At 41.1% G+C, this 20,638-nt stretch overlaps 1 protein-coding gene across 1 annotated transcript in view; it reads right to left on the bottom strand.

Moving 5' to 3' along the window:
- The window catches only part of ARFGEF1 (ADP ribosylation factor guanine nucleotide exchange factor 1), a 169,575-nt gene that overhangs the window by 59,998 nt on the left and 88,939 nt on the right, over nucleotides 1–20,638 (bottom strand). The window contains exons 10-15 of the mRNA XM_054018001.1: nucleotides 10,833–11,067; nucleotides 3,865–3,964; nucleotides 3,578–3,717; nucleotides 3,351–3,459; nucleotides 1,875–2,076; nucleotides 450–561 (exon numbers count right to left, since the gene is read on the bottom strand). Of these exons, the coding sequence (XP_053873976.1) occupies nucleotides 450–561; nucleotides 1,875–2,076; nucleotides 3,351–3,459; nucleotides 3,578–3,717; nucleotides 3,865–3,964; nucleotides 10,833–11,067 (898 nt within the window). The remainder of the gene's footprint in view (nucleotides 1–449; nucleotides 562–1,874; nucleotides 2,077–3,350; nucleotides 3,460–3,577; nucleotides 3,718–3,864; nucleotides 3,965–10,832; nucleotides 11,068–20,638) is intronic.

The following is a 20,638-nucleotide window of genomic DNA, read 5'->3' as shown; positions in this document are numbered from 1 at the left end:
CTAGCATATTTTTATTTTAAGCACACACACCAGAACAGTGTCCCCCTGGTGCGTGCTCTTCTGTCTACCTTTTTTCTCCTCACCATTCTGTTCATTCACCATTTTGCTCCACTCCATGTGTTACATGCATGCATGCAAAAGATAGCAACAGCTTATCAAAAAACCCCTTATGACAGGTCAGCTGCACTGGCCATTTCCTGTTCTTGCCCACCCAATCTCTTCAGGGGAGGGTGTAGTAAGTGGGCATGCAATGCCCTCTTATCCCGGATCCAAGCTCCAGTAGGCCACACAAGATCCAAAGTGAGGATTCCTTCTTCCCTTTCCTCCTTTGTATAGGCATAGTACACCCTAGAGCATTCTAACCCTATGCGTTTTATAATTAGTGTAAACAGGTAGCAACGTAAGCACAAATATCAAACAAACTGAAGTTAGCAGAACAGTTTCCTTACCGAGTCTAATCTTTCTTCTTGATGCAAGAACTGGGCAATATCTTCAGGAGTAGTGCCAAGCATTCCTTGCTCTTGCAGGTACTGTATTCCTCTCTTTGGTTTCTTATTAAATCTGCATAAGCAATGTCAATATGATATTAATTATAGTAAACTTCACACACACACACACACACACACACACACACACACACACACACACACACACACAGAGTCTTACTCGGATAAATAGGACAGACAACATACTGATATCATAGGTAACATAAAAATACATTTTTTTATTTGCTAATCAAAGTTATTTTAGTTTTCTTCCTCTGCTAAATTGGCCAAAAATGTAAACAAAGTAGGGACAGGCCACTCTCTTGTCTTTTCTACAAAGATTGAAGAGGTTAGTCTTCAGTAAGGATTTAATATCTGCCCTCAACCATTCATCATGGGATGCCTTTTAGTCTTTCACAACCACTTTCTCTTGCTAATGATTGCCAGTATTGAGGTACTGAACTGAGCAACTCCCTCTAAAGATGGTCTAAATGCATCTAAGTCCTCAAATCACTGAGCAATACAAATATTCTTCCTTCTCTTCAACCAATGGACTGTTAATGTGGTGTAATATTGTCCACACAAGTCCAGCATGCTGGATATTCAAACTGTCTGGAACAGGAACTTCTGTTCCACATAAATTCCAGAATAAAAAAAAATTCTGAAATGAAATGAAACAATGAAATTTCCCACAGAATGGAAATTTCAAAAATTAGTTAAAAAGATCAAAACACTTCATTTTGATCTTTTCTAAATGCTTGAAGCTCCTTGAGTTACCTGGAGGCCAAAGAACCTGCCAGGTAGGCTGTCATGGGGTGGTAGAGCCTCAGAACAATTTTCTTGTGAAAATTGAAATTTTCCGGTGGAAAATTTTAATTTTACTGAAAAGGATTTTTCTGTCAGAAAACCATTCTACCATACAATTCCTAACCATTTCTAGTGAAGGTCTTAACTATTCTCCAGTTCACATGAGAACAGGGCCATGAAATAACATGCAGAGAATTTCCTTCAAAGGAACTAATATGTAGACGTTTGTCAAATAAGGCATTACAAAAAGTCAATTCTTTTGACTGGTCTATTTATTGTATGAATCTAATATACGTTTTTATCCAAGTCTGGATCCCCTTCTTTTATGCCAGGAGTGTGGCAGAGGCAGAATGCTCATCCTCTCTAACCGTGACAAAACAGGCTAACACACAGAGCATTGTTGGCAGCCTCCAAATGGAGCAGTATCTAGAGCTCTATCATGAGAAGAACATCTGCTACATCCAGAGGTTTTTGGATGATGGAAGGAGTAACTGAGGGAAGAGGTGACAAAAACAGGGGAGTCCTCAGAGTTCCAAGAGAGCCTGAGAATCCACCATTCCACGGGTGACAAAGTTCACTTACAAATCTATTCCTTGTTCTATTATTTCCTTCTGTTGCTTTAGGACCTCAAACTGCTCTGGGTTGTCAGTGCCAGACATCTGTGTGCTGTAACTGCCAATTCCTGATGAGGCCGTAGAGTCCAGGGAATTTAAGCTTCCATATCTGTTAATTGTCTCTGGGTGTTTGGTTTCATTACTCTCCTGCTCTGTAGGTTTTTCTTGGCCTACAAAGTGCAAACAAAGGAAACCAAGTCTTGTTTTCAAAAAGTTAAACATATTGTAAAAACTACAAAATCCCAGTTCAGAAAAAATCTGAAAAATAAATTAAGGTTTATAAAGTTACTTTACTATTATTTAATAGAACCCGTGCCTAGTGTATATCAAAGGACTCTCTCACAGTATAAAATGTATTTGAAAATGAAGTTTTACATTAGAAGTAGTGTTTCTTAATATAATATTGATGGCAGTTATCTTGCCAAAAGCAGTGACATGGATGTGGGATAACGGTCTTTGTACAAGAACTCCTGAACTCTAATCGTAAGTATTTCCCCTCTGATTTCCAGGTTTGATTCCCCTCTTTGGTCTGGAACAAGCCACACTGGACAAAATTTTCAAAACTTTGCGCTTAAACTGCTTGGTTTTCAGAAGTGCCAAGCAACTGGTATTCCCACGGACTTCAATGGGAGCCCTGGATGCTCAGCATCTCTGATAATCAGACCACTTTAGGTGCCAGTGTTTAGATACTCAGTTTGAACATTCTGGCCTTCACCTCTCAGTGCCTCTGTTATCCCATATATCACATGGAAATAAGAAATAGTAATAAAAATAATGAGCATTGTTTATGGCTATTATTATTTCATCATCTGTGGCTCTGGCAATTATTACTGGGCTTTACCTTAGAAAACATAAAAAGCAGTCTCTATCCTGATTTAGTATTAATCAGTATTTAAAAATTAGGGGAGATTGAAAGTCTCAACTAAGAGTTTTATATAAAACAGCTGCTCGGAACTGTTTTTCTAATTAGAAGTGTATTGAAATGCAATAGAATTAAGTAGCTTCTGATGTTTTACTAATTCAGGAATTGAAATAACTCAAGATCAGCAAGGTTTAAAACAAATTTTTGCACTGAAAGTTCCATAAGGAATTTAACAAATGGGACATATTGCTCACTTGTTTGTGCAGCTTCTTGTATTAATGCAACAAATAGTGTTTAAGTGCTGCAAGCTTACTAAACCATTGTGGCTAAGTAGGACGTGTTACACTCAGCTTTCTTAAGTGCTTATACAACTGGAAACATTTTCAAAAAGCCTGTATTAGAAACTCAAGAGCTTGTGCATTTTTGTGAATATTAGGTATGACTGCCAAACACCTGAACAGCACCATTCAAATAACCGGATGGATCAGGTTACCTAGTTACTTGAGCAACTATGGTGATGCTCCTGAGCAGCACATCTCCACTCAGTAAATGCTAAAGCATAAATATTCCAAAACATCTTACCAAGGGTTGTCTGAGAATTGGGATTAACATATTGATCCTTACTCCATTCTACCATGCACTTCAAGATTGATACTAAACATTCCAATCCTTTCTTTCTCAAACTTAACTCCTGGAAGAGATTTCAAAAGTTGGAGAACATTTTAATGTACTGAAAAGATTATTTAAAATATTTTATATGCATCATTTCTACAAACTTGTAACTTTATAAAACTTGCCAGAATACCAACCTGAATATTAGTCATGCCAAGTTCTTGGCTACCCCTTCCTTGAGCAATTTTTGATAGGTCATTAACCAGTCTTTCAAATATGTTTGCTGCATTTAAGTCACAGTCATAGTTTACATAAATATCCACTACACTCTGGGCATCTGTAATAATGAAATAAAATGAAATGTTGATAAAACTTAGGTAGCAATAGAAATAAGTATAAAAAAAATCAAAAATTAAAAGATATTTGCACCTGCAACTTGTCTAGCACACAAACATAAAAATCAGAACCAAGGGATTGTTAGTACCTGCACATATCCTTGTCAGTGTTTGTATAACCATCCATTTATGATCAAATGAGCTAGTAGAGGTTTCCAAGATATATAGGAAAATTTCTTTGAAGAAAACCTAGGAATTATTTCAGGAAGAGAAAAAAAGCCATCTATTAAATTTCAACCACATGCAGTTCTTATAAACACATTTTTTTTTTCAATTACAGCTTTTGACTCTGAAGGTTAACATTCTGATCCATGCAATACTGAATGCATATAGATAATATATGAGGCAGTCTCTTGGGGTGGAATATGTTTTCACTCATGATTAGCAGGTTTTACAGTCTGCAGGACCTTAAAAAGTCATTACACATATAAATGTAGGGCTCTTTCCAGAAGTAGTTATAGATTCATCAAATCTATTTCCAGAAGGGACCACTGTGATCATCTAGTCTGACCTTCTATGTAGCACACTACATGGAACTTCCCCAAAATAATTCTTAGATCATATCTTTTATAAAAACATCTATTCAGATCCAAGAAGACCAGATGCTGGCTGTATTGTGGGACAACTTAACCCAAGAGAGAATACGCTTGCACAGTACAACTGCTTAATGTTTTTAAAATATCCATTTTCTGTAATAGACTTGCAGATCTGTTTGGGCTTGAATGGTAGGTGGAGGGGCATTAATTCATAAAAAAGGTCCACACTTCTTATGAGAGAGATGGCACAAGGTAGAGGAGAAGGATGAGTCCACAGGATAGTTTAAAAGTAACAACTCTGACAACCTTCAGTTGAAGGGGGTTGTAGGTGTGTATTCTACAATCCCAGATTACAGATGTTGGACACTTGGCCAGAGAGCACTATCTTTGCCTCTGACTTCTGGGGCTGATGGCATGGACCCTCGCATCTCTATTCCATGAATCTGGCTCTTTTTCCTCAGAACCACACTTTCAGCTTCCTTCATCCAAACTGTTGAGGAGGGAGACCTTTGGCTTCATAGCTCCTTTCTCTTCCTTTCACAGAGATCCATAATGGAGTAATCAACTAGAGTAGTGGGATTGTGGTACCGAGCATGCTTGGCAACTAGATTGGGCAGAGTATGAGAGAGAGGACAGCCCTGAGCTGTCGTATGAAGGACATACTGATGGTGAAATATGCCAACTGAATAAGAAACAGTCACAAAGACTCACAGAACACTAGCACAAGCAGCTGCTCAAGTTACCTGGGTGTGGACAGAACCGTTAGTTTGCGCCATCTCATAAAATACGAACTACTGCATCAAACTATCTTGCTACTGTCCACTTCTGAAATTTCATCTCTCCCCCCACTGGTAGCTATTAAGATAAGTCTAATTTTGCTTTAGGGTAGAAACATCCATTTATTTTGGGAAAAACAGCAACAGTGTTCTCTAAATAATTTTGAGAGTAAGCATTTTTTTTTAAAGCGAGACTTGACCAGATGTGTAGCACAGATCTCCACCACACAGAGCTCTTTAGAATGTATATATAAAAAACCCAGATCAGCAGAGCTCTCTAGTTACTACTCACAGTAAAGAAAGGCCACTGGGAAGTATGGAGAGATCAACAAACATTAAGAACCAGATCAAGGACTACATCCTTTTTGAAGTTGATTTTATTTGATAAAAGCATTATTCAGGGCCACAATGCCAAGAGTTTAAAATAAAATAAATAAATAATCACTACCACACTGAACATATCCCTTCCAACTAAGACAACTTGTTTTAACATTTACAGAATCTTTCAAATGCAATACCCACAATGTTTCCATATTTTGCAGAATCTAAACAGAGCAGCATATATAAGATTAATTTCTTCTCAGACTGCATCCTTATTTGTTATGTATTAGCACATATCCATTGCTCCTGGGGGAATTCTGCACCACTGTGCATACACAGAATTTACGTCCCACGCAGATTTCTTTGCTTCTCCGCAGAAAATGACTTTCTGATGGGGAAGCAAAAGGAAGCAACAAGAGCAGTCATGCACCCTCGCCAGCAGTATGTTTCGGGTGCCCAGGGCAGCCGGCAGAGAGGTAAATCACTGTGGGGCAAGGGCAGGACTGGGGAAGACCCAGCTGGTGGCTCCTACCCTACACCGGGCTTAGCTGCTAGTCCAAGCTGGGCTGAGGAGGACGGGACTTCCTCTTCCCCTGCATAGCATCCCACCCCCAAATTTCTTCCTGGGCTGTAGGAAGCTCTGAAAACTCCTCCTGCACCTGGACCACCCAGACGAGCCACCCACACCCAGACCCCCACTGTAGCAAGCCCCAACCAGCTGCACTTGGATCCCCACCCTACTGAGCCCCACTCCCCCAGCACCTGGACCCGACCACTGAGCCCCCCCCACTCCCAGACCCCCCTGTGGGGTTCCATCCCCCCCATACCTAGACACTCCTCCTGCTGAGCCCCAATAACCTCCACCTGGATCCTCTCTGCAGAGTCCCATTGCACCCAGAACCCTCCCCAACAATCCCCTGTGCATCTAGATCCCACCTGCGCCTGGATCCCCCACTGAGACACCTGCAACCAGATTGCTCCACACAGAACCCTCTCAACCCACACCTGGATCCTCCACACTAAGCCTCTCCACACTTGGATCCTGCCTTGCTGAGCCTCCCTGCCCACACTTGGTGCACCTGGCACAGAGGGGCAGGCCCAATCCTTGCACTGTGTCAGGGTTGGTTGCAGCCTCACTGCTGAGTTCATGTCCCTGGTGGGGAGCTGCACAGAGATCTCCCACCTTGTGCAGCCAGTTGCCTGTGCTCCCCAATGCCATGCTAGAGTTTCCATATTTATTTGACAAATAGAATTTGCAGAATTTTAAAATATTGTGCGCAGAATTTTTATTTTTTTGGCACAGAATGCCCTCAGGAATAATCCATGCTGCTAGACAAAGAGTCTGGAAACAAGTAAATGACCAGTTTCTGAGATAGAATCAGTGGAGGTTCCAGTACTAAATGTAGGAGTCCTAAGTATCAGAATTATGGGCCCCAGGCCTGAGCTATGAGGATAACATGAACTTTGTCCTTTCCAACCTCCAGACGACTCTCAGAGGAAAAAAGTCATACACTAAATTCAGTCAATAAGAAATAAAACTATAATGCCCAGATCTCTGTGCATCCATGAGAACAGACTTCTGGCTTTTAGATGGTCTTTGGACAAATACGTCTGGGGAGAAATTAGTTTTCTGAAAATTGTGGTGACGGTTTCTTTAAGCAACCCTCAGACTGATTTTAAAGTCTATTACTTGGATAGCTGAGAGGGTGGGTTTTTTTTTTGTTGTTGGTTTTTTTCTTTTTAAACCACCATATGAGAAGACCTAATGACAAGAAATTTTAAATACTTATCTTCGTTCATCACAGGGAAAACCTGATGGCTATTCACAGGTGGGGGGACACTGGTAATAAATCATCAGGGCCTAAACCCCATTAAGTCTCCAAGTTATTATAGCCATGCTATTTGCACAGACCGACAAAGATTCAGATGCTTTTCTCCCATCCTTTCTCCAATGACCTTTTTTAATATGATCAAATTACCATTACAATGATGATTCATGCATCAGTGGAAATACATGGAATATATGGACCCTTTTAGAAAGATTGTTACAGTAAGATGAGTGAAGACAGGGAGAGCTCCCATATGTGGGTGGAAAGAAAGATGAGATTGTAACCAGACAGATTCTGATTGAGCCCAGAGGCCATTCTGGCTGTTTAAGTGCAATAAAATAGTTCAAAATGAAAAAGGATGGATGCCAATCTGTCGTCTTCTTTTTAAATAGCCCAAGTGGAGAGCATCTTCCTCTTAAACAAACAGGTTTCCAAGCCTTCCAACACAATACAGTGCTCAATCTCAAAATCAAGCAGTCAGTCTGAGAAATTTCACATCTACGTGGAGAATCCTACCCCTGATCCTGAGACAAGAAATTCAGTGTAATAGAAAGCACAGCTTGTGGGTCTTCTTAGCTCCAGGAGCTCACCACAACTGCCAAGCCCAGTCTGGGGCTAATACTTACAATCTGTCCATGCCGTTTGGACAACCTATAGGATCAGTGGTATCAAGAGTACACATAAAGGAACTCCTAGCTGAAGTCCAGGAAAAAATACATCTGTCAAAAATGCTGGCTCCTGTGTTTCCTTGAAACAGAACCAGAAACATCTCTCATTTTTCTTGGTGGCAAAAGAATGCAGTGACGATCTACCTTATTTGTGGAAAAGGGAATACAGGCTTGATTCCTTGAGATATCATGCATGGTTGTACTTGCTTGAGGAGTCTTCTAAAATGATGTATTTTCCAGGTAAACACAGAGCCATTAAAGTGATCTGATGATGGATTAATCACTCTCAGAACATGGCCGCTTTCTGAAATGGAACTGACAAGACTGGCTTCTTTCCTCACAGCTGCTATGGCACAACACCGCAGTATTATCCCTCTCATTTGAACAGTTTTAGATTTGATTACAGGGAAGAACTTATCTATATTGTGCACTTACGGGGTCCCCATTATTGTTGTTAATATCTTTATACTCACAACAACCCTGAGAGGTAGCCCTGAAGGATTCAGCACCTGAACTGACTCCTGAGGTATTTGATTATCAGTACAGATGGTAAGGGAGATAGGGAGGGGACTCCAACATGATGTTCCTCCTGAATGTCTTGAAGAACAAACAGCAGCATATCCATGGTGGTTAAATGTACAGAGCACTTCCATAACTAGCACTGCAGAGGCTTCAGACAGTATTATGAATGGCACAGAATAGTTACCCAATGCCATAAAGCCTAAATGTCACCAGAACCACCATATACTTTCACTGAGACTAAGGCCTTATAGAGATTACTGCTTCCTGTCTTGTCTTGTCTTAGAATCTGCTCTTTGGTAAGAAAGCTTTAATAGCTGTGGTGTCTGTATGGGCTTTGATAAATTCCACCCTTGCTGCTGAGATGAAGATGGATTTCTGTATTTATACCCCAGGGAGCGAAACAGCATGCACATCCTTTGAGAACGGAGGACACGGATGAAATGGGATCTTATTCAATCATCAAAATACAAGCAGATTTGTGCCTTGATGCTTGAGGAGAGTAGCCACAGCAGTCAAATGTTTTGGCTTTTTCTAGAAAAGGAAAACAGCTGACATGTTTTCAGATAAAACCAAATAAACCTGCGTACCATTTAAGCCACACTTTTTATTCTAAAATTTCTTGCATAAAATACAATTATATTATATTGTACACAGTTTTTAAAATATTATATTTTGTTTTATGCCCTATACTAGAACTAAAACTTCTGTTTGCATCACTGAACTTTGCATGACAGCAGAGTTTATTTGCAGATTTTGCCACTTCAGAATCTCATCATTATCCTTCATCAATACTGTACACAGCCAATTAGAAGATTATATAATTCCCAGTTTAGAGAATCTATTCCCAGATTATATACATTTTGTATATAATTTTGCCAAATGTATAACATATGCATTATTTACATATAATATATAATGCATTATTACAAGATTATGAACAGCTTTCCTTTCCTTGAAAGCTAAGATTCTACAGTTCTGTAAATATCCATTTTGATCACAAAATTACCATGTGTACTATACTGTGGGTATATGGATTTCCTATCTTTTATTAAAATCTGTTCATGTATAAAAGAGGTGAAAGTATGCCTTCCCAGAGAATTAACACACATTAACAGTCAAATATGATGGAGTTGTGTTGTTGTTGTTTTTTTTTTAAAGCAAATTTGACCGTTGACCAATAACCTGAGCTCAGGTGATCAGGTAAATAATCATTTGTCTCTTAGAAAGAATTAAGATGATTACTAAATTAGTGCAAATGAAACTAAAGCTATAATGCAAATAAGAGTAGGCAAAGAAACTTAAAGGTTATTTTATAAAAGGAGCCTGAAGCCTAGTACTTAGATTGAGGCTTATTGGTAGCAATAGTTAAAAAGGCCATGTTAGGCCTAATAAGAGATAGAATTAGTAGGTAGCCTTGGGTCAGAAGATATATATATATCTTGTGATAAACTGTCTAGGCTGAAAAGGCTTTATTTAGCCAGCCATCCTTAACTGCATTATATTAAGAATCTTCTATGTGCACAAATGCTTATGACAATTGTCAGAACCCCAAAAATGGGTAGCAGGTATGACAAATATGACAAGAGTCCAAGTTTTAATCAAATATGGTCTTGAAAATAGGTGGGTATAAGAAATAGGTGCTTAAAAAGGGAATCAACTTGACCCTCAGTGGGACCTCCATACCAGGATGGTGACAAACTGCAACACTTAATCTCTCCTTAAGGGGAACCCACAGCCCCATGGATTCACGAGTATATGTGATATGGATTCCGATTTTATTCTTATTTTGTTTTCTATATCTGTGATTTTGCTTATATTGATCATGATAGTAAAACTCATAATGACTATGTGGGGTATTTCACCAATCAACTTCTTCATACTATCTAAGTGCTACCAAAGAACAAATCTTTTATCAGTGACAAATGCATTTTTCACTCCAAATTAATCATGCCACCACCAAAAGGATTTCCTAATAATTTCTGTGGGGTAAGTTAACGAGTCAAAGTACTAAGATTTGAACATTACATTATTTAAAACACGTACATTAGAACTGCAAATTCAATCTATATTTTCTACAAATATTCCAGAAGACTTTCCATACAGAATGTTGGCCTTTCTGCTCTACCTGAATGATGTTTCAAGTGCATTATCAATAACAGCTAAGATACTATCAGTGATAGCTCCCTTTGTCCTTGGGGGAGAAGGGCTTTGGAGGAGTGGGGGAGAGTGCAGCGGTGGGAAGGTTCAGACCTTCTCATATTGGGGAGCTCAGACTCAGTAGAGAGAAACTTGGTGAACAGTATTTTAGAAAAATTCAGTGTTTCCAAAGTAGAAAAAACATTGAGCTACATGAATATGGTACAGTTAAAAAGCAAACCAAGTCACTGAAAATTCTATAAACATACCTCGATCTGCATCTTTAGGTGTGTCTTGAAGTTTGAGAGAAGTGTGAGGAATATGGAAAGTGAAAGCTCAAAAACTTCTGGAACAGATGAAACTCCATTCTTGGATAATGCAACACAAAGATACTGCTTAATAGCATTTATAAACATCTCATTTGTCCTGAAGACAGGTCCTGCATTCTGCAGAATGGACAGAAGCAACTGCAATGAAAGAATCTTTGATCGCAGCTCATGAGACCTGGAATGAAATAATATATACCAGGTATGAACAAGTTTGCAGTCACAAGTGCAAAACCTGCTTCTGGAGAGTTTTTGTGAGCCACACTATTATTTTATGTTTCAAATACTTGAAATAACATGCTACTGTTTAAAAACACTTTGTTAAAGAAAGTAGCAAAAAAGGTGATCTTAGTTACAAACAACATCAATTTGGCACATTTCAATCAGGCAAAAGTGTGTTTAAGCCCACAGTAGCCTTTTGCAGACCTGCCCCTCCCTCTGCCACCTACACCTACCCACACAATCCCCTCCCCTCCTGAATAGCTGTTTGGGGCTGGACATGGGATGGTTCTCCCCACTTCCTAATCATGAGAGAATGAGAAAGAATTCTCTTCTGAGTGGTTTGGGAGGATGGGCTTTTTCTCCCAGAAATGGGGACACGGGGGAGAAGAGTGACAGTTACAGAATTCCACAAATTCTTCTTTTCTCCATATGCTCCTCCAGCATGGAAAAATGAATAAGGGATCCTGTGCAGCTAATACACTGCCTGATGTATTTAGGCTTTTTTCTCACCACTTAGCACTTGACACCTCACTTTTCTTTATACACATACATGATACACGTATAGTCAGAGGTCCTGTCATCAGTCTGCCACTTGCTCTACTTAAGAGCAGTCAAACTAAATGGCACACTAATCAGAAGTGCTGCAATAGCAAAGCAGGGTGTGTGAACAGTATACTTGCATTACAGACTAAAACTGAAGAACAATTTTGGATACAACTACAACACCCACCCACCGCCAAAAAACCCCCAAACTAACAAACAATGAAAAGTGAAGCAGCAACCATAAGATCTCCATGAAAGCTATCCACCTTTTCAAAGAAATTTGAAAAGGTAATATTATATACCTTCTTCTGGAAAGTAGAGATGAGAGGCATAAGAGAAAAACGAATGTAGTTGCTGAAATACTGTGTGCATTATCTGGCATAGCTTCTTAGGACCATTTCTATCAGGTGCTAAGATCCAGAGAGCATGGGAAGTAATGGGGTCCACCATGGACCACCGATGCAATCACAGGAAAATCAATTTGAGAATGATACCCTCAGATAGAGCTAACAAAATAACCTTTGTTCACTGCTAAAGAGAAAAGAGATAACATACCATCACTGCCATAATAACCTGAGAAAAAACTGTTCCATGATCACAAGTTTGGCTGTCAGTTTAAACCTCTGCATATTAGCAAGAATCACTGCAGGGAAGCCTCTGATCCCAGGATACCCAATGACATTTAACTGTTTTTAAAGTAGTATTTTCTTAGGAGCGAAGAACAGCACATTCTCACTTCTCAGGTAAACACACTTGACTACTAGAAAGACAAAATTTGGGCCCTGACCAACAGTATATAATAATGGAGATGCTGCTGCAGTTTAGGGAGTTAAGGGAAAAAATTGCAATGAGTATGAATAAATCAAAACCACTCCCATTTGGACTATAAAAGTCCTGACTGATGTGGCAATTACGTTCTGGTAATTGTCTTGGGAACTAATGCTATACACAGAGGAAGCATGCTGTCTTAAAATTAGAGGTATGAATGTCAGAAAAGTTTGATTAACAATAGACTTTTTTTGTGTGTTTGTGGGGGGAGGGGAGGAACAAGAGAGAGCATTTGCATCCGTAAGGGTGATGGAATCCATGAAGTGTCCTGGATTGTAGCATGCCTTTCTCTTAGGCATATGAGATTTATCCTTATTTCTGGATGTCTGAGAGAAAAAATGAGCAGGTGGCTCATTATGGAGAGCAAGAACATGAACTTGTGAAAGTATGGCTTATATTAAAGAAACATTTGTTGCTAGTTGCCATTTGTCAGATATAAAGAATACTGGAAAGAGATCCCCAGATAATACTGATCTAGGAGGTACACAAGATATGGTACAGTAACTCCTCACTTAACGTTGTAGTTATGTTCCTGAAAAACGCGACTTTAAATGAAATGTGCTAAGCGAATCCAATTTCCCCATAAGAATGAATGTAAATGGGGGGTTAGGTTCCAGGGAATTTTTTTTTTTTTGGCTACACAGTACAGTACTATAGTTGGGAGGTGCCCCGGCCTTACCCCACACAGGCACAGCCCACTGGCACTGGAGACAATGAAGCAGGCAAGGAGGCTGAAGGTGCTGTAGGCTAGGAGAAGCACGTTGTGCAGCAGCAGCAGCAGCAGCTTCCCCTACTCTGCAAGGGCCAGGGGCGGGGGGCTCAACCCTTGGCCCACCCACGCCACCCCTTCCCCCAAGTCCCCACTTAACCCGCCTCTTCTTCCCTCCCCCTTTACTCCACATGCCGCGTCCTCGCTCCTCCCACCTTCCTCCCCTGCCTCCTGCCCGCGGCAATCAGCTGGCTTGCAGTGTTCAGGAGGCAGGAGGGATGGGGGAGGAGCGAGACACGGCGCGCAGGCTTCCCCTCCCTCCTGAACAGCTTGCCATGGACAGGAGGCAGGGGAGGGAGCAGGGAGGTGCACTGCATCCTCGCTCCTCCACCCTCCCTCCTACCCACGGCAATCAGCTGACTTGTGGCGTTCAGGAGGCAGGGGAGGAAGGGGGAGCCTGTGCACCGAGTCCTCCCTCCTCCGCCCTCCCTCCTGAAAGCTGAAAGCCAGCTGATTGCTGCGGGCAGGAGGGGGAAGGTGCTGATCCGCATGGTGTGCTGGCAGGCAGGAGGCGCTGGGGGGGTGGTGTAGGGGAACTGATAGGGGGGCTGCCAGCTGTGGACAAAGCAGGCAGCCAAATGACGTTATAGCGAAGCATTCCACAACTTTAAATGGAGCATGTTCTGTAATTGAGCAGGGACGTAAGATCGAAACAATGTTAAGTGAGAGGACATTAAGTGGGGAGTTACTATACAGGGTTCTATCAGTCAAACATCTGAGATCCATAACACCTCTAATTTTGTTATATTCCGCAAAGAGAGAGACTAATTTTGTTATATTCACTTTGAGAGAGACTGGTGTTACAACGTGGCCCGGTACCACTCTATGGTCACCAGTCTGTTGCAAATGGATCCAATCACTGGTTCCCAGGTGCTTCCAAGCCAACTGGAGCTGAGTAAAGTCTAGTCATTGTTTCTAGCTCTGGCACCCAAATAATTAAACTTTAGAACATCCCTGTGACAAAAGGAGGTATCTCCATTTCAGTCTACAGGGAAAGAGGAGTTAGAGGTGTCAAATGACTTGTCTACGGTCATACAGGAAATCTGGCAGAGCTAGGAATAGAATCCAGATCTTGACTCCCAGTCTTGTGTGCTTTTAACAACAAGGCTTCCTCTCCAACAACTATGTTAATGTTCATGAAGACTTATTTTTCAGTAAACATGTTTTCAGTTTATTTTAGTTATTTTTTTCCTCTGTTTCTCTTTGTTTTAAACATTATTGGAATTTTCTCTTGAGATATTTGCATGTCTGTTCTCAGTCTTGCTTTTTCACTACCTGATTTTCCAAAACCTTTTTTTTTTTTTTTTTTTTTTTTTTAAACTTTAGAATGCTCTAAAGTGAGTTTTAGGTACACTGCTAATCATTGATTTTTAAAATGTTGCAATTATCTTATCCACTACTCCCCCCACTGAAAACATGTTTGAAATGGCTGACAAGCCTTCAACGCTTTAGAACCGGAGATCAATTCCAGGCATTACTCCAAATGTAGGACATCTTTGAATGCCTTGGCAGCTGTTTCTTTTTGTCCCAAATGTCATTTCCTTCAATTTACCCTATGCAGAGAGCTTAATTGGTCCTAATTTGCATGTCAAGGACTCTATGGATTAAAAGGATGGATTCCAAGTGCCTCAGGAGCTACTGCTGCCCTCCAGGAGTAGGTTAACCCATTACTGCCTTTGGTAAACTGATATCCTCATTTCTTAATCTCAGACAGACAGTTTAGCAAAAATCTTATGTCAGAATTTAAGTTTTCTTTCTGGCATCTATGCAGACCAATTCCCAAGGAGAGCGAAAACCAAACACTGTTCTCAACTGATATTCATTCCTTTACTCTACACTTCTGTAGTCCAAAATCATGCATTATTTAATTCTTTTGAATGCTTCTAGTGGAGTGTCTTCACCTTTAGAAATGGGAAAACTGCTGGATTAGAGCAAATGAAGAGCTTCTTCTGGTCAGGCACCAATAGAGCAAGTGGCTTTACAATGAAGTTGGAAACTGCTGCTTTACTCCAACTTATTGCTTTGATAGTCTGAAAAAAAATCATTTATTTCAGAAATGAGCACCTATAAATGGCAAGGTTGTTTTTGTTTTTAGAAAATAGATTCCTTTATTTTCCCCGAAAAGAAATGTTCCTTCAAGGTTCTGTCAAGATCTTCAAACTTCCTATGGCATGAATATACAAAGGCTCATGTTCTGGATTAAGGAAGACAGACTTTGCAAGCATTCTTCAATTCAGGACCAAACAAACAACTTCACATCTGAGAGTAACAGGTAATTTAGCAGGCCTCATTTCCTTACTGTCCGCTTCAGAAGCTTTGAGTATTCTTTAGCTTTGAGGAACATACCCAAAAAGTGAACATTCAGCTAACAGTGCAAGATCTTCTAGACACGTGAAACTAAAATACATTTCTAAGTTTTAGATCACAAAAGGGGAAGCTATATTATCTATGAATTTCTGAATAGAGAGAGACTATTTGCTCAGTAAAACATCCCTGAACTGAGTATTTATTCTCTGCATACACCTATAGACAGATAATCACAAAAAAAGAGATACATTTGTAGTATAACAGGTATTTCCAATAGGTATCAAAGACTTTCAGTTGCACATACACTTCAACTAATATCATGGTGTTAGGAAGTATTTAAAATATTTTCATTCATCTGTGTAGCTGTGCTATAAAAACAAGAAACACACCAACTTATCTCTTCCAAGAGAAGCATGCAGTTTTCTAGGGGACACTCAAATGCCCAGAAGATACAAAATTTATATCCAAAGCTACAAAACTGACGTTCTGTACTAACTCAGGTCTGATGAACTCAAATATCAACATGTGGCTTCCTTTAAGATTAAAGAAAACAGTTCTTTATGACAACTGGCTCTCTGAGCCAGTCTGAAAACATGGTCTTTTCAATCACCTGTGTTCATCATTTGTCTTGAAAACTTGGAATCAGACTACCAGTAATGTATTCCCTTGCCAACTAAGGTATGGTGATCAAAGTGCCCAAACTGAACAGCAGGGCACTAAGAACACAGTATCACTGACTTGTTGCTACCAATGCCAGTTCTTCAATGTGAAGAACTTGCTTTTAGATCAAGTAAAATGAGTAATTTCTTGCTTCAACTTGAGTGTACATTTTCTCTCACTTTTTGGTTTTAGATGCAACTGAAGTACAAACAGCATCTCCTTTTGGGCAAAACCACACTGGCCACATAACTGAATCTAGATATTACTAAGAGCAAAGTAATGACAATTGAAACCATAGATATCCTGCATTCTAGCTCTTCAGGAACACTGCTAGAGAGATGAAGTGTTAACACAGTGGACTAGACTAGTTTAGATGGGAGACTAAATACATCCCTAGGGTGCTAATAATCCAGTGTCAAGTTTTACAGCAGAAACAGTGACCATGCAGTCTGGGGGATGGATAACCAGAATCTTATCGTAGAACTTTGGATGAGATAATATTACAACCTTTTTTCTAATCCTACAAACTATTGTTCTACTTGTTGAAATCACTAGTATCCTGGACTATTCCAAGGTTATGATATCAGCGGTAGCAGCATTTCCTGACTCTGTTCAAAGGCATCTTCTCTCCCTAAAGAGCTGCATTTAGAATTCATCATCACAGGCAATCCATTTCTTTTGTACAACTTCCCTTTAAACTGAATTGGATGGTCAATACTTATTCACACTAAAGAGACATTTAAATGAGTCAATAGGATTTTGAAGTTTCGAATAAAGATAAAACTCTCTCTCTCAATATATTAGAAAGGATACTATTTTCAAAGAATCTTGCATGCTCACATAGTGGAGTAGCCACACACTTTTCTCAGTATGGTGTCCCATCTTCGAAGATTTATGGGTTGGCCATTATAATTAAACTATGAGAAAGCAAGGTCTGGATACACCGAAAGCCCTAGAATTTTGAAAGAGGGCTTCTGGGGTCATCCAGGGTGCACTGTCCACTCCCTCCCAGTTCTACCCTCTCTCTGCTCAGAGTGGTCCACAACTTTTGTGGCTATTTGCAAAATAAACTGAAATGGGATTAGGGCAACCCATGATGTGGGGTCAAATGGGAGCCAGGAGACTATTAATGAATACCCAAGCACCAGGCATGTGTTTCAGGTTTTGGAAAACATGAGAGATAAGAGAGACTGGGTGGTCCAGATTATTTAATATATTTCCCCCCTCATTTTTTATATTTTCCTATGGATGAAGACCTAATCTCCCAATATAGTTAAAAAGTCTGCTCTAACAAAACTAAGTTTCTCTGAAATTGAGGGTTCACCCTATTAGACCTGTAGACACTTAATAGGTAGAGGCTTTAACTTGGGTATCTTTGTGTATATGCCCCAACCATTTAACTTATGGATTGGTTAGTTTTGTCTGAAGTAGCCTTTGGCAGCTGGTTCTCTATTAATTCCTTCCCTGTGCTATCCCCAAAGGACCATGATAATCTAGCAGGAATAAAAAGAAGGAAATTTTCTCACTAGTATATATGCAGTTTACAGTTTATTAGATACCTCGCCTAGCCAAAATCAAAAAGGGGAGATGATTATTCTTTGGGTGGAACCAGATTGAATTCAACCGTCTCGGTTTCTGCTGGTTAGAAATTTGTTTCCGACCTCTAAAGGGAGAGGTTACTTACCCTGTACAGTAACTGGAGTTCTTCGAGATGCATGTCCCTATGGGTGCTCCATGTCAGGATGTGGTTCACAGCCGTGCACTCTTGATCAGAGATTTTTGTCAGCAGTGCCTGCGGATGCATGCCTATGACCAAGACACCCTCAAGCTCCACTATGAGGGTATATAGGGAGGAGATAGACCCACTGCCACTCTGGTTCCTTCTGAACCAGGAAAGTCCTGCGGAAGACTCCAAGGCAGAGGGGAAGGAGAGCAGGCATTGGAGCACCCATAGAAGCACACATCTTGAAGAACTCCAGTTACTGTACAAGACAACCTCCTTCTTCAAGTGATGTCCCTATGGGTGCTCCACATCAGGAGATTGCTGAGAAGCACCTCAATTACAGAGGAGGAGGAGGATTTAGTAAAGTCCATAGAACAGCATCACCGAAAGCCATGTCCAGCTCTGGAAGCAGGCACAAGAGCATAATGCTGGGAAAATGAGCGCACCAAAGACCAGGTGGCTGCCCTGCAGAATCTGAGCAGTATGTTTTTAAATAGGGCTACATAGGTAGATTGACCTCTGGTAGAATAAGCAATCACCCTTAGAGGGGGGCACTCCCCTGAGGTGTCTTAACAGGTTAAGATGCACCCTAGAACCCATTTGGACAATCTTTGGGTGGAAACTGGATGTAATTTCATTTGTTCTGCAATCAAGATGAAATGCCTGGATGAAGCCCTAACAGGGCCTAGTGCTGTCTAGCTATGAGGATGGCTACTAAATTTTCTTGTTTTATTTTGTTTAGCACTTTGAGCAGTAAAGGCCTTGGGGATAAGAATACAACCATACACAAGGCCAAGGAATGACTATAGCATCTCCCATCAAGTTGCAACTGTGCCCTCCTCTCAAGCAGAATCGCCTGCACTTCAAATTGGATGAAGTCACAAAGAGCTCTATCTGTAGATGGTAAGATATAGCTCTCTGAATACCTTGTTTAGCTCCCATTCATGGTCGATGCAGATATGCCTGCTGAGGAAGTGTGCCACTGTCTTCTGTAGTCCTGCTAGATAATCAGCTAAGATCTGTATGTGGTGTGATATGCACCAGTTCCATCGTTGTATAGAGTCAGCACATAAGGACTGGGATCTGTAAGATGGTGGGAGTGGCATGACCACCTCAGCTGGTGAGGAGGAGGATTTGTGGAAGGTGGTGTTTCTTCTTCCTCAGCTGGCTCTAGCTCATGTGTAAGATCCTTCTGTGGAGCAGGACCAAAGGGTAGTGGGCTGTTACTCCTGATGTGCTCTCTTATGAGATGCGACCCTGTAGAACTGGTTACTGTAAGGGGCCCACAGGTTCCAATAAGTTGACTGTGGTGGGGCATAAGGGAAGGGTCAGGACCGCACGGTTGCCTTGCCAAGGTTGCCGGGTGTACTCAGAGCATACTTCAAGGAAGGGAGGTTGAAAGATGGAGGAACCATGTATAGACACCTTAGAATTGGATAACATGTCATCCTGGGGTTTACTGGAGGAGCAAGTGGTGCCATTACCAGTGGTCAAGTCGGCCTCAGGTTCTGAAAGATCCTGTAATTTCACTGGTACCATAGCTTGATAGCTGATGGGACGGTACAAGAGAATGATACCAGCTGGAAATGTCTCTCTGTACCCTCAAAGAATGTGTGTGGGGCGGGGGTCTGTATTGGCATCAGAGAATGAGTCACCATTGAAGATGGTAGGATCAGAGGGTACCTATGCTCTGGGAGGTGAGTTGGCACTGGTGGAGAGTGTCTCTCAATAATTCTCTGTAATGGTGATTCAGGCTCTTCCAGGATTCCAAAGTCCTCATGGAATAGGAGCTTGGACTGTGGTGGGGATTCTAGATGGGTCCCTCAGGAGTCATTATGCCAGGTGGTACTGGAGACAGCACCGAAGTGCAATCGGTGTGCTTTTCATATCTTGCTACAGAAGATGGTGCTGATGACTATTCCAGCTCAGCGCTGGAGTCCTTGTGTTTCACAGACATGGTGTTCAGTGTTGATGCCACAGTCAATCTAGGTTGTTTACCTGACAGCTTCTCAGTACATGGCATGGTCTTCTTAGCTGATGCTGGAGTCTTGGTACCGGAGGGGATGGGAGTCTCACTGCTACCCACATTGGAATGCAAGGTCTCTTAAGACCCAGACCAAAGGGGGGGAGGGCGGAACTTTCCCCTTCTCTTTTCCCATTCTGGAGAAAGGGGTCTTTTCTTCTTTGAGGGTCTAGATAGTTGTGAAGGGCCCCAAGGACCTACTGTCATACCAAAGACAGTCACCTGGGTTCTGTGAGCAACCAGATCCAAAGTATGGGGGGTGAATCAGACCCACTGGTCTCAGAGAGCACTCCATCACCAAGTGCTCCAGTCTGTCTTCCCTCAATTTCTTACATCTGCTTTTAAGCTTGAGCAGATCTTACATTAGGAGTAGACATGAGTCTCCCCCAGGCAGCGAAGGCCACTTGAATGACTGTCGCTGTGAAGGGAAGACCTATAGCAGGTCTGGCAGGGTTTGACACCCAGGGTCTTGGGCATATTCTGTCCTTGAGGCCATGGACTAAGGTCAGAGTTAAAAAAAAAAAAAAGAATGACAATGGATCCATCCCCTCCCTACACACCTTTGTACCACAGAATGAGGATGTCTACGGCACAGGTGCAGCCCTGCAGACAATACTGATGAAAATCTCCAACCAAGAGTACATGGGTTTGTGCACAAAAGGACACTATTTGAA

This window comes from Malaclemys terrapin, chromosome 2 (assembly GCF_027887155.1).
Source record: "Malaclemys terrapin pileata isolate rMalTer1 chromosome 2, rMalTer1.hap1, whole genome shotgun sequence".
Taxonomy (NCBI): Eukaryota; Metazoa; Chordata; order Testudines; family Emydidae; genus Malaclemys; species Malaclemys terrapin.
This window is presented reverse-complemented; position numbering and strand designations above follow the sequence as displayed.